At 41.1% G+C, this 15,326-nt stretch overlaps 1 protein-coding gene across 1 annotated transcript; it reads right to left on the reverse strand.

The window, feature by feature from the left end:
- Positions 1-232: 232 nt before the first annotated feature.
- Positions 233-2,227, reverse strand: LOC143862925 (uncharacterized). Its single transcript, XM_077373832.1, has 4 exons — positions 1,983-2,227; positions 1,418-1,607; positions 894-1,235; positions 233-808 (listed from the first exon to the last, which is right to left on the reverse strand). Exons 1-4 carry the CDS (start codon positions 2,225-2,227, stop codon positions 347-349), a joined length of 1,239 nt encoding a protein of 412 aa, XP_077229947.1. The 3' UTR covers positions 233-346.
- Between the last annotated feature and the right edge of the window lie 13,099 nt (positions 2,228-15,326).

The following is a 15,326-nucleotide window of genomic DNA, read 5'->3' on the forward strand; positions in this document are numbered from 1 at the left end:
TAACCAAAGACCGGGAGCGCACTCCTGGTTTGGAACAAGCCCGGACAGCAAAAACCAAGGCTACTTAGACACTTAGTTCACTAAAACTTGGGTGCTCACTGGTTAGTTCACCTCGCACGTCTGCCCAGAGTATTCTTGGCCCACAATATTAGAATCAAACGTTATTAACCAGGGGCAGACAAGTAGAGAATGGACAACAAAATGCAATTTCTATTCATGAAAAGGTGGGGCCTCGAAGGACCATTACAAAAAGTCGGGCCTCTAAGGGCCATTACAAAAATAAGACCTCGAAGGGCCAATACAAAAAGAATCAGAAGACAGTGCCTAGGGAGGAAAGAAGGGGAGCTCAAGATGCCCCATGGCTACCACCCCGTGATGGGTCCGCCTCCGGGACCACTGCGGCAGTGGTGGTGCCCGGCTCATCGTCGTCAGTCACCGGTGGGACAGGGAGAACCAGTTCTGTCACGGTCACGGCCGGGTTGGATTCCTTAACCTGCTCAAGGCAGTCAAAGAATCCAACCTTGTAGGACTCGCTGGACAAACTGATGAGTCCGTCCTCCTTTTTCTGAACGGCCGCTATCTGCCTCTCCCGGGCTCTCTCCCTCTGTGCGTTGAGGGCCTCGGCTGCCTTCTCCTTCTGAGCGGCCAACTCTTCTTTGAGCCGCTTGTTCTCCTCGACCGTCTGTCCAATGGACCTTTGAAGCTCTTTTGCCTCCTTCATCAGCTGCCTGCTCTCCTCCTCGGACTTTGTTATTGCCTCGGAGAACTTCTTGCTCTTCTCCCGGAGATCGTTATAGTACAATCCAATCTACAGGCAAGCAAAGTGTTAACACAAGAAAGCGAGGCAAAAGACAAAGACAAAAAAAAAAAAAAAAACTCGCGGGCCATCTTACCTGGTAAAGTGAAGAGAATATGGCCTCGTCGGCCGCAGCTGGAGGTTCGTTGAGAACCTGGAGCTTGTCCTTGCTGAGGAGAACTTTGGTAAGGAGCTCTGCAGCTACCCGGCTCTCACCTAGGCTGGAGTCGTTTCTTTGAATGGCCCAGTTAGGCCGAAAAACATTGTCTCCGGATCTCGTCGGGGGAGGACGGGCTCCGGTGGATGTTCCACCCGACTTTGAGGACCCCGTCCCCCGGCCATAGGCGCCGACCAGCTTCAATGTAGTCTTGCCTTTGGGAGGCGGCGTTTCCTGGGTTGGAGCCGGACTCGATATCTCAGCGGCTTTTCTTCTCTGGCCCTACTGGGCCCTCCCGAATGCTCCCTGCCTCACTCTCTCCATCTTTGACTGTTTCTGCATCTCTGAAAGTCAACATAGACAAACAAACCGATCAGCAGCAAAAAGGATGCAAAAGAGTTTTAGAGTAAGACTAGCCACATACGTGCCGGGGTCGCAGTACTAAGGCCCAGCCCGACCAGAACCGCTTCCCCAGAGAATTCTCCACAATGAATGAGGCCCCCTCGTTCCAACTCCTCACAGATTAGGGCGAACGTCCTCATATCCTCGCCCTCAAGGAACGGCTTGCGGCTCAGCGCAATTGTGTCCTGGACGTCCCATCTTAGAGGAACCGGCCAAGGCTGGGTGGACTCCCTGTCCTCGACACAGAAGAACCTGTTCTTCCATAAGTGAATGGAAGTAGGAATGCCAGTGATCATTTTCACCTCCGAGCGTTGGCTAATGTAAATCCAGCCCCCGTCCTTATGCCTCTTCAAGTTCGAACAAGCGCGGAATAACGACACAGACAAATTTCTTTCGAGCCGGCCATGGACGAGGTACATGAACCCAGTCAGCGTCCTCCATGAGTTCGGCGCAACCTAGGCCGGAGCCAGCCCATAATATCGAAGGACCGCGGTGAAGAATGGGTGCAGAGGGAACTTGAGTCCGGCCCTTAACGACTCGTCGTATATACAGACATCAGAGCTTTCGTTGCAAGCCCTATCTCCCTCTATCGCTGCCCTCAGCCCGAACCTTGAGGGAACACAGTACCTATCCCTAATGTCCCCCATCATGGACTCATCAAGGATATTCTCCTCGTGAAGAGCCCGCATGTTATATTTAGGATTGGCGACCATCCGGGCCCTAGCTACGACCTCAACTGCCCGGCCAGGGAGAAAGGTTGTGGACGCCTCTGCTCGGTGATAACTATCCGTTGGAAGAGGAGTGGTATTCAGATCCAAAATCACTTCCTCCTCACTATCTACGATCTCTACTCTAACATCGGGACTGGCCATTATTGGCTTCGAAGTCCTGGTCGGATTATTTTGGGCCCTCCCTGACGAACTAGACCCTGAGCTACTGGAAGACTCCCCTGAACCGGACCCCGAACGGGACTCAGAGCTAGAGCTACTACAGGACATGAACGCAGAAAAAGAAACGAATAAAAGACGCGCTCAAGAAGATTACCGGTCCGAACTGAAAGCTCCCAATCCGCAGACGTTCACAACCACGAACTACGCGAGCCGAACTGGCAGAGCAAAAGGCAGAAAGGAGAAAGCGAGAGTAAAAAGTGAAAAGTAAGAAATGAAGGGTGAAAACCTCCTTTTATAAGCCTTGGCTAAGGTGGTCTGCATTTAATGAAGGGCACGCACTTTGAAGGCGCTTGTATGGTGCCACGTGTCTTTCATTAATGACGAACACACACTTCGAGGCAAGGGCGTGAGTAAATACGCGCGTATCTCCAAGGGGCTAAGGGCACCCGTGAAGTGCTCGTGTAAGAGATAGCTCTTAAAGCGATTGTGCCCGTCAAGAAAATCAGTCCGGCCCAAGCCGGACAGGATATGACGCATCCGCTACGCGACAAAAATCTGTCCGGCCCAAGCCGGACAGAATATGGCTCATCCACTACGCGACAAAAATCTGTCCGGCCCAAGCCGGACAGAATATGGCGCATTTGCTAAAACGACAAAAATCTGTCCGACCCAAGCCGGACAGAATATGGCGCAATGCACTACGCGACAAAAATTTGTCCGGCCCAAGCCGGACAGAATATGGCACATTTGCTAAACGACAAAAATCTGTCCGGCCCAAGCCGGACAGAATATGGCGCATTTGCTAAAACGACAAAAATCTGTCCGGCCCAAGCCGGACAGAATATGGCGCAATGCACTACGCGACAAAAATATGTCCGGCCCAAGCCGGACAGAATATGGCGCATCCACTACGCGACAAAAATTTGTCCGGACTGATTCCCAAGCCGGACTGACAAAATTTCCGGACTGATTCCCAGGTCGGACAGACAAAATTTCCGGACTGATTTCCTGGCCGGACTGACAAAATTTCCTGACTGATTCCCAGGCCGGACAGACAAAATTTCCGGACTGATTCCCAGGCCGGACAGACAGATTTTCCGGAATAATTTCCTGGCCGGACTGACAAAATTTCCGGATTGATTCCCAGGCCGGACAGATAAAATTTCCAAACTGATTTCCTGGCCGAACTGACGAAATTTTCGGACTGATTCCCATGCCGGACTGACAAGATTTCCGGACTGATTTCCTTTCCGGACAGACAGATTTTTAGGACTGATTTCCTGGCCGGACTGACACGATTTCCGGACTGATTTCCTTTCCGGACAGACAGATTTTCCGGACTGATTTCCTGGCCGGACTGACGAGATTTCCAGACCGATTTCCTGGCCGGACTGGTGAAATTTCCAGACTGATTCCTCGGGTCGGGCAAACGGCTTCGCCGGACAGACTCCACCCGTTCAGGAATATAACTCGCCACACTTCCCCAAATCACTATAATGACTTGGAGAACTGGGGGGCAACTGATGGGGTATGAAAAACAGCAGCCTATTAGCTGTCGCCACGTGGCCCCAGGATGGCCCACCGCAAATCCCACATCAGCACAGGGGTAGTTCGGTAATTGTCGGAGAGTAGGTGAACTTAAACCTATAGCAGGCCGACACCTGTCCTGGGGTAGGTAATCCAACCACCCCAAGTTTTCCTCTATAAAAGGGCTTTCAAAGCTCAAACAAAGGGTAATAACTTCTTCTCAACCACTCTTAAAACTAGCTCTGCACTCCTGCTCATACTGACTTGAGTGTCGAAGGGCCTGTCCGGAGTAACACTCCGAGTTGGTCTTCTGACATCGTTTGCTCTTGTGCAGAACACAGTTCCTTCACTTCGGCTCCTCGGGTCCTCGAGCTCAGCTCTGACATCACTGCCGTATCTGTTACCGATTTTAGGCCTAACAATATGGATCCTTTAGTCATCTTTTTAGCCATCCATTCATCTTTCCTCAACCCCTCAAATCAAATGTTAAGTTCATCTAATATATGTGATTTATATTATGGCCCTATAGATGAAAGTGATCAAGACAATCTATTTAATAATCTATAGTCTAAATCATTCATCTACTAAGCCACGCCATACATGGGCATTTCCTTGATCATCTTTCATTAAATTACTATAGAACATATCTAAGTTTATGGAAAATCATTGGTCCCGATTTCAGATTTAAGCCTGAGTTAATAACATCTGTAAGTTATTATTTAATAATACTTTTCAAATATTTGACTATCACTATGTTTTCATACATTAATAAAATAAAATTTACTTATGAGAATTATTACTTAACAACCGTGGTTAGTGTATCTTTTTTTAGCCGGGTATTTTACCTAGGAACCTGTGGCGGCATCTGAAATTTTGTTGATAGAAAAAATCATACATAGATTGCTTTGTTTAATTGAAAATGATATTAAAATATCTATATTACTCCTGCCTCACCGGTCACGTAGATAGAGGAGTGTAGGAGGGCGAGGGTGAAGGTTAAGGAGATTTATGAGAGAAACAGGGCGGTCATATCAGGGTTGGGACTGACTTTTGGGTGCAGGGGAAAATAACTCCCCGACAGCAACGTGCCCGGAGACACGATTTGACACGTGTCCTTTTACTTTGTCTTACGTGGCAGCGACAGGGATGCCCTAAACTGCCACTTATCCTATCTGCATACGGTAATGGGAATTGATAATCGTATCATAACTGTAGGGTATATTTTCTGAAACACCCACGATAAAATTGGATTGGATTTAGTGAATTGACAGGATTACCCTCATTAGAGGAGTAATATGTAACTGTAAGTACATGTTTTTGTTGGAATATTTCTGTTATCGGGCTGTCTGTTTTGGAATATTTCTTCTTTCTTTTAATTTTAGCATACTAGTGACATCCAAACTGAAAAATTGATTATTGGACTTAAAATTAGACGTAAATTTGAGTCCAATCAGTTTCCAACTAACAAGTCACAACCAGTTCTTAAACTCTAGAACAAACACGGCCTTACTTAAAAATAAATGGACAAAAGAGTATTATGATATCATTAAAATTGACCTCCTTCTCCATTTATTTCAGTTTTGTTCCTTCTATTTATTTGTTTATTTCTCTTCTTCTTTTTTTCTTAATTTTAGTTTTGTGCGTATATCAATTTTCAATGTTATGTAGTAATGTTCAGCAGCTCTGTTTAAAAAAAATTTATTGTATACCAAATAAGAATCTGTGTTAGAAAGTTAGAACATATTTTTTTTTTTCGATTTTTTCTTCTCAAACAGATTTAATGAAAGTAGGACATGCTTGAACTACCCTGTTATGTAAAGTAGTTTCTTGGATTTGTGATCACGGTGTACTAACGAATTGATGTTCTTTGTTCCGTTGGAATTCTGCATTTGACAGCCGTGTCTGTAAAAATGATGGAGTGAAGCTGAATTGAGATCTTTCTCCTAATGGACAGCCATGTCTGTCTATAGTTGATTTTCATTTGAACAATGTTTTTTGAACAATGTTCCGCTAATTTTAGATTATTCTCAATGTAGATATGAAATTTGTTTCTTTATCGTTACCTACTGTTTATTTCAATAGATTTATTTATATTTATATATTTATATTATTATTATGTTAACTTGCTAGAATAAATAACTTGGCGTTTAAAGGCATTGCTCATTTGATATTTTTTATATGAATATCAATTCTATTGTATTTATGATTGTACTTATTGAAAAAAGCTTCATAAAAGCTTCTAAAATAATTACAATCATATGTATGATGTAGAAATGAGAATTCATATTTAAAATATCGAATTGTCTTTTTGACAGTTTGAGTTTACATGATTGTTTTAAATAATTACTTGTAACATTGATAATTATCCAAATATGGTACTTCATCTCCAATTTTTTCTTTGGGTATACATGTTTTTATTGACAGTACTAATCTTCATTTTTTTTTTTAAATGAAGAATTGAACAAAAAAATCAATAAAATTTTTTGTATATTCAAAGCAATATGGGGAGATGCTGCCCGAATGGATAATTGAATATGTTGTATAGTCAATTATTACAACAGGATTTTATACTTGAATGAGCAATGTAGTATAAACAAGTATATGATCTATTGAAAAATTGCTATAGGTATGTAGATAATATATAAAATCTTGATCTATTTATACTCTTTCACCATCTAGACATTAACTTTCTTCAATGTCTATTTTAACATTCATATATTATTAGCCTTTCACACTTATAAGAACTACATTATTACACTTTTCTCCTACCACTCCTTACTTTCATAATGTAGATAATTCACAATGTAGATATGAAATTCGTTTCTTTATCGTTTTCTGCTATTTATTTCAATAGTGAGTTTACATGTGTCTTATTTATTTTTGTACAAATCCATACAGAAAAGAATATGTCAAAAAATTATAAAGAAAATAAAATTTATGCAAATTGGTCGGAGGAAAAAAAAGAGAAGAAGCGAGCACAAAATAGAGAAGCATACGCAAGAAAAACGAATCAAAATGAAGAAAATAACCCTATGTCAGCAAAAGGAAAAGGAGCATATGGAAGAAAGAGGAATCGAAATGAAGAAAATCAAAATATATCTACAGGTTAGCATCTAGATGCTATGGTTTAGTGTTTTTTTATTAAAGATCATAAACAATCTATAACAATACAACAAATTTAAATTATGATTTATTTACATCGTTATCATTGCAAAAGCAGTAAATGTACATAAGTTAAATCAAGGTGTCAACTGTATTTACTGTAAAGCTAGGCGTTTCGAAGGAGAAGCTCCAACATTTTGTTGCCAAAAGGGGCAGGTTTTGCTGCATATTAATGAGATACCAGAGGAGCTATATCGATTGAACACTGAAGAAGGAGAAGATTCAAAAAAATTTCAAGAACTTGTTCGTGGCTATAATAGTGCTTTTGCTTTTACTTCAATGGGCGTACACGTCGATAAAAGTACTACAAATTTGAAGAAAGGTGTATATACGTTCAAAGTTCACGAACAATTGCACCATTACATTCCATCACTGATACCAACTGATGGTTGTCCGAAATTCCTGCAGTTATACTTCTATGATACTGAGCATGAAAGTAGTAATCGTTTACATCACACACCTGATCTTGATCGGGCAGTTGTGGATAAACTTATTTCAATTATGGAAATAAATCCTTATTCACAATTTCTAAAAAGTTTACAACATCATAAGTCCCTAAAAGATTGTGTTGTTATTATCAATAAAGATTGTGCAATGGATCAACGGGTTTATAACGCTCCTACATCATCACAAGTTGTCACAATATGGGTTGAAGGGGCTAATGACGAAAGCTTACATTACAATGGAGAAACTGGTTGGCATAAAGGCATTATCCTTCAATCACATTCCGGTCGTACTTGTCGAATTCAATCGTACTTTGGCTGTTATTGTGGGACCCGATCCCGCGAGAGGGGTGGGGCGAGAGCCGCCACGCTCTCTCTTGATCTCTCGTACCCACGCGAATGGCGTGTGCATTTTTATTATTGATTTTAACTCATCTTTTATGTGAACTTGGGATCACTAAGGCAATCCGAATTCCACACAAAAGAGACTGACAGAGTCGCCACCTAGATGTGGGATCTAGGACCCATAATTAACCAGAAATCTAGACTCGTTACCTGGTTACAAGAATGGAAGGTATGGGGAATTATCCACCACATGCACCATTCCTGCCCGATAATTAGTCTTCAATTCCAAAAGTTAACTCTTTTAAATTTATTTTAAATGGCTCATTCAACTCTTTGTTAGTGTGCTAACTATGTGACATGCATCCTATGATCTAATTTCAATGTAGATTCTAAATGTGTATCTTGATTTCTTAATTTGTTTGAATTCAATCTAAGTGAAAGTTCTCCTAAAATTCTAATTTCATGGAAAGTCCTAATTGATTTAATTAAGAATTTACAAGAAAATTAATATACAAAACCCCACAATTTATTGTGGAGCCGACTCGCGGTTAGTATGCCATCAGACATCCAAGCTGCCTACGTACCCAAGCCTCACTGGGATCAGAGTCGACGTAGTTCGGTACACCTAAGCTAAGCTACTTATGCCTAACTCAACTAAGACACCGATCTAGACTGGATTGACTGTTTCAACAGTTTTAAGAGAAGTTATTTAATTCAAGTTGAAGATTTTTTTATCCTAGGATTTCATCTAAGATCCTATATGATCCTATCTAAGTGCAAGTTGTCCCTTCGACTAATGCAGGTTAACCTACATCCTAGGTAACTAGGCTTGTCCTAGGAAAAATTTGGGTCACTAGTGTAACTAGACCTATGGCACGGTTGCTATCCATAGCAAACGTCCGTGATGAGGCTGGACTCCTAACTCTATGACTCTCTAAAACCTAAGACTCCCTAAGACCTAGGACACGACCTGACATAAGTGTTCCTAAGTTGGGCTCTAATGGTTCTTATATCGGAAACCATAATCCAATGGTTCCGAAAGACTCGAGACAAATCGATTCATGTTCTTGAAGTTAATTAATTTCAGATTTCAAGGATTTTCGGTTTCTGGACATTTAAGGAATACCAAAGGTTCTAGGGTTCTCCAATTTCGGCCTCGAATGGCATCCAAGGAAGGGAATCGTGCGCTCTTTCCTTGTGCAATTTAATACTTAGGTTATAGCACCTTATTGCCTGGCATATCTCAGGATTTCCGTGGACAGTAACCTCGGAGCCAATAACATGCTATAGCTTAAATATTCAAAGATCGGTTGCAATTGGGATACGATTATGGATGCACTGGCCATTTTACCAGGGAAATCTAAAGATCCTAAGATTTCTGTTTCAATGGATTAAAGAATTAATATGTAACAAAAATTTAAGGTTCTTTAGAAATTTTGATAATGATTTTTAATTAATTTCAATTTTAAGTGGATTTTATCAATTTTAAACCGCATGAGTGATTTTACAAGTGAATTTATTGCAAACGAATTCGAAATGGATTGATATTTCTACAGAAGTAAGATGGGAATGTATGTAGCTTACTGGAAAAGTTTTGCAGATTTTTACATTAAGCTCCAATTTAATTTTGATTTAACAATAATATGACCAGATTGTTAAAATAACACAGAAACTACTAGAAATGGAAATCTTAATTCATTGAAATTTCTACAGAAATAAGATATGGATAAACATAGCATTCTGTGATATTTTCATGAATTTTAAAAACCATTTACTACCAATTTCGGATTTTTCAATTTTAAGACCAGATTATGGATTTACACTACAACCCTTAGGAAACAAAATCAAAATCACTTGAAAATTTTACAGCAGCAAGAAATATGAAATATAAGACTACTGTAAAAATTTTGAGAATTTTAATTGTGACCTGATGTCAGTAACAATTCTCACAAAATCTGATAATTTTCAAAGAAAACATTAAATAATATATCAAACAAAATCCAAAACTTCTCAAAACTTCATGGTAGAATGTATCAGTATCATATTAGTTTTCCACGAAATTTCATTAATTTTGGAATCTGTTTAGTATATATTTTATTTTTCTTCGTCAAAAAGATGTTTTTGAAGAGTTTTCTATTTTTAAAACACGATTTTCGAGATAATTACGACTTCGGAAAATGTCCTTTAACCTTGTTCTGATGTGATGAACACAAAAAAATTTTGAAATTCCACAAAACAAATCATCCTGAGATAGCTATTTTTCAACTTTTGTAATTTCTCAGCCATTATTTTAAATGAAATTCCACTCTTCACTCAAATTTTCAAAATCCTTCGATTCAATGTCCGATCCGATCCGATGGTTATTTTAGTCTATTTAAATAGATCAGTGTATTAAATTTTGGGACGAATCGGAATTGAAACACTCATGTAGATCATGATTTTGAGCACACACATATAATATCAAATTAAATTCAATTAAATGCTAAAAACCACACAAAAATATATAAAGAATACCAAATAATCCTGAAAAAATCTGAGAATAGTGCACCTACATGTGATGGAGATCCTCGCCGAATCTAAAAGCCGAAAATTCTGAAAAATCTCGCCGACGCTCGATCCTGCGTCCTTTCTTTCCTTTCTTTCTTTGCTTTTTTTTTATTTCCACCACGTTGATCTCGCTCCTTGTCTCTAGGGAGCGTAGATCCGAGGTATACGCTTTGTCGCACCCTTTTTTATGATGAAGAAGACCCAAAGAACACTCCAATAATTCTTGATTTCCAAATTGGATTTGATTCCAATCTTAATTTCTTGTCAATCAAGACATGTTATTCTCATTCCACATTGCTTCTTTGGAAGAAAACATTTTTAAGCAATCATTCCTCTTTTCCTTCTTTCCTTCTTTTCATTTTTTATTCTTTTTATTTTTCTTTTAACAAATATGATGTCACCATTGTGACATCATCAAGGTGGGTGCTCAGAAACGAGTTGAGCAAAGGTAATCGAGATTTGTTTGGCTTTGCAGACTACATACCCACTGTACCGGTGAGAGCTTTCCCCGGTGAGAGCTTTCCCCTGGATAAACCAATCTGCTTCCTCCGGTGAGAGCTTTCCCCTTCTCCTCCGGTCCCTCCGCCTGGTAGGCAAGGGCCCACGCCCTTCTCGTCCCTCTTTTCTCCGGTTAAACTTGCTTTTTATCCTTAATGGACCGCTTACCCCCTGACCCTGGAAAGAGGGTCTCTGCTCCGGGAGAATCTGATGAAAGATGCCGGCCAAATCATCCGAACCCAGATCCGGTGTTCTTCCAGCACTTTGAAGCTCAGAAAAAAGCCATTGAGTGCGAGATAGAATATTGGCCTGAGTCCACCATATCCTCAAGCCGCTCAATCGGTGGAAAATCCCCTTCCCTTATTCCAGAGAACTCCTTTGAATCCAGGATCTCTGGCATTCCAGAGCCAACCCATTTCAAAAAAGGCACTCGTCTGCATAAAATATTCCCTAAACCATCCCTAGCCAAGCATCAATCCAAAAGGATTTCAAAATCTGCTCCTACCTCTTCTCGGCCTGCTTCTTCAAACCCCCATCAACCGCTTAAACCTGCCCCTCCTCCTCCATCCTTTGATCTCTTCCTCCCAGCTAGATCGATGGCTGGAGATGGAATCCCAGAGGGCTCCCCTGTTTTAGATACTCCTCTTAACTCAGTTTCCAGAATTGGGAGTCCATCCCTGGTTGATTATTCTTCCCTAGATCCTATTCTTGATCCATCTATTGATGCTCCATCTATCGGCAGATCTTCCCCTCTCCCTTCCCCCAGCCCCACGCCCACCCTAAATCAAAAACTCATAGAGGCGGCAAAAATTGAAAAGCTCAAAAAATGTGCCGGAAATTCAGATGCCCTTGGCCCATCGAGAAACTTGAATACCTTCTCTTCCCCTGGTATCTATTCCCGCCCTTTGGTAAATTCAAAATCTGACTTCCCGCCAATACTATTGGACCATGAAGAAGGCTCTGGTAATCCCACAAATCAACCTTGGAAAAATCTCTTCTCCAGACAAAACCAACCTGAGAATGAAAATCCTACCCAATCAAAACTGAAATTTGTTACCCCTATAAAAGATGAGGCCGGTAAGATAAAGATTTCATTTGATATGGAGGAAGTAAACAAAGGTAGCAACAAATGGGATCATTCCCTTGTAGGTTTCTTCATGGGAAAAAAGACCTTACTTCTTGACTCTCAGAGCAAATCTGGAAAGAAAATGGCGACTAAAGGGAAGTCTCCAAGTCTTTGGTCTTCGAAATAGCTTCTATCTCTTCAGCTTTAGCTGTGAGGAGGATTGCACCCACATTCTTGAAACTGAAGGTCATACTTATGCCGGAAGGCCCTTGATTCTTAGAAGATGGTCCCCCGGTATCCCTCTTGAAAAACCAGAATTATCCACTGTCCCAGTCTGGATTAAACTTCCGGGTCTCCCCCTTGAATTTTGGAACTCGGATGGCATCAGTAAAATTGGTAGTGCGATTGGCACCCCTCTTTATATGGACTCAAAAACTGCAGAATCCTCACGCCTGAGCTTTGCCCGACTCTGCGTAGAAGTAGAAGCTGGAGAGCCATTGATAGATCTTATTCCCATCCATACTCCATTTGGAATTGTTGATCAATCTGTGGAATATGAGTGGAAACCAAGTTCTTGTATCAACTGCAAATCTTTCAGCCATTCTTTGCAGAGATGCCCCAAAAATCAATCCCTTCAGCTGTCGAAACCCAATCAGATGGAATGGAAACCCGTAGGAAAGAAAGTCATTGGAGAGGCCACAGAAGAGCAAGACTTAACCCCCTGTTCTACCTCTCCTCCCCATGGATCCCCCCCGAATCAAATTTGTCAGGAAGGTAAAAAATCAACCATTCAGCTCAAAAATTCCTTTGAATCCCTCTCTGACCAGGATAGTTTGAAAGAAGCTGCCGAGCAATCTGGAGACATATTGGTTAATCCAATGGAGGAATCTCATATTTTCATCCAAGAAGCGAATGACCCCTCAGTCAAGATGATAAGCCAATCTGAAGAGACCCAAGTTATTGTCTCACCAACTCTGATCCTTCTTGAAACCGAGACATTGAACCTCAAGCCTCCCTTCGATAACTCCATTGCGAATTCATCTACTGAAATTCCTTCTCCCCATGCTAGCCCGCCGAGGATTGCCCATCCCCACCCTCAAAATCCTTCCCAATGATCAAGCTCGGTATGTGGAACATCAGGGGACTGGGAACAAAAAATAAAAGAAAAGAGGTTAAAGATTTAATCCAGAAAGAGAATCTGCCTTTCATTAGCCTCATTGAAACGCATGTTCCCCATCAGAAAATGCCTCAGTACATAGGTGAAATTTGTGGATCATGGAATCACTTTGCAAACTATAACTCCTCATCTCGAGGTAGAATCTGGATTCTGTGGAATCCTCAGAGGGTTCAAGTGAATATCATCTCTGAAAATGAACAATTTGTACATAGCCATATCAGATTCCTTCAAACAAACATTCAGTGTTATGTAACTGTTGTATATGCTCATAACAAATCCATCGACAGAAGACCCCTCTGGAGACATCTATCCCAAATTGCTACAGGTATGCATCTGCCCTGGCTCATCTTCGGAGATTTTAACATCATCAGATTTAATGATGAAAAATTGGGGGGTGTGGGTCCATCCAGAAGCGATATGGATGAGTTCAACTGTTGGATTGATAATAACTCCCTATCTGATATGAGATCCTTTGGCCAATCTCTTTCATGGAACAATCGATCCAATAATGGGAATATCAAGCTAAGACGGCTTGACAGGGCCTTGATAAACGAAGAATGGCTTTTTCTATATCCCTCCTCCTTTGCTTCATATCACCTCCCTGGTTTATCAGACCACTCCCCTATGATCACTCAAATTTCCAACCCATCCTTGAACTTGAAAAAACCTTTTAAGTTTTTCTCCATGTGGCTGAATGATCTCTCAATCTTTCCAATTGTTGAAAGAGCCTGGAACAAGGAAATAAAAGGAACCTCCCTTTTCAGAGTCTACCAAAAACTCCGTGAAGTGAAAGCTGCCCTCAGAATCTGGAATCATGAGGTTTTTGGAAGAATAGATGTCCTAGCCCCATCTCTCCGCCATCAACTTACTTCTTTACAAGCTCAAATTGCGGATTCTCCTCTGAACCAAGAGCTGAGACAGGAAGAAAGATCCCTTAAAGATGCTTATATCAAAGTGGCCACCATGGAGGAAAAGTTTTATAGGCAAAAGTCGAGGATAAATTGGCTCAACCTTGGGGATTCTAACTCATCTTATTTTCATTCAGCTGTCAGAGCCAGATCAAATCAAAATGGCATCCAAGGCACATCCACAGATGGGGGTAACATCTCTACTAACCCGGGGGAAATTGCAAAATCTATGTCCTCATACTTTGAGGATCTCCTTAATAGAGTGGATAATTCATCTAGCAGAGATCCTGATCTGACCCCCGATCCTATAAGGAAGCTTTCATCTACTGAGGCCTCATTGTTGACTAAAGACTTCTCCTCGGAAGAAATCTGGCAAGTCATCAAGGATTCTGACGGGAATAAAGCCCCTGGCCCAGACGGATACAATGGAGATTTCTTCAAATCATTTTGGTACCTTATTGGCAGTGATATAACATTAGCAATTCAATCCTTTTTTCTAAAAGGCAAAATTCTCCCTCAGCTCAATACCACTTTCATCTCCTTGATTCCTAAACATCCAGATGCTTGCTCTCCTGAGAACTATAGGCCAATCTCCCTTTGCAACTTCCTGTATAAAGTTATTTCTAAGCTGTTGGCTAACAGGCTCAAACCTCTTATGAATCAGCTCATTTCTCCCTTTCAATCTTCATTCATTTCTGGTAGATCCATTCAGGATAACATCCTGATTGCTCATGATCTTTGTCATAATTTCCATCGGAAAAACTCCAAAAAAGCTATGTGTCTAAAGATGGATTTGAAAAAAGCTTTTGATAGTGTTAATCACTCTACCCTCCTCTGTTTTTTATCAAAAATAGGGTTCCCTCCTAGATGGTGCAATTGGATACAACAGTGCATTTCCACTGCATCCTTTTCTGTTCTCATTAATGGAGCCCCTCATGGATTCTTCAGATCTTCCAATGGTTTAAGACAAGGAGATCCCCTTTCCCCCTTGTTGTTCTGTTTTGTTATGGAGATGTTATCTTGTATCCTTCATACAAGCCTTGTCCAAGGAACCATCTCCTCCCCGTTCTCTAAAGGAGATCTCACTATTTCTCATACTTTTTTTGCAGACGATGTAATGATCTATGCAGACCCGAATCCTCCAAATGCTTCAGGAATCTTACTTTGCCTTCACACCTTCAAGCTTTGCTCGGGTCTGGAATTTAATCCTACCAAGAGTGAAATCTTTTTTGCTAGTGTGGAGAATTGTATCAAAAGAACAATCTGCAACATTCTTCATATCAGAGAAGGTCATCTGCCGATTAAATATTTGGGATTACCTCTGGTATCATCAAGACTAAATTCCAGGGACTGCCAGCCAATCATTGATAAGGTGAGGAAAAAAATTTCAACCTGGACCAACCGGCAC

This window comes from Tasmannia lanceolata, unplaced genomic scaffold (assembly GCF_043159265.1).
Source record: "Tasmannia lanceolata isolate RefF3 unplaced genomic scaffold, GAP_Taslan_0.1 ptg000038l, whole genome shotgun sequence".
NCBI lineage: Eukaryota > Viridiplantae > Streptophyta > Magnoliopsida > Canellales > Winteraceae > Tasmannia > Tasmannia lanceolata.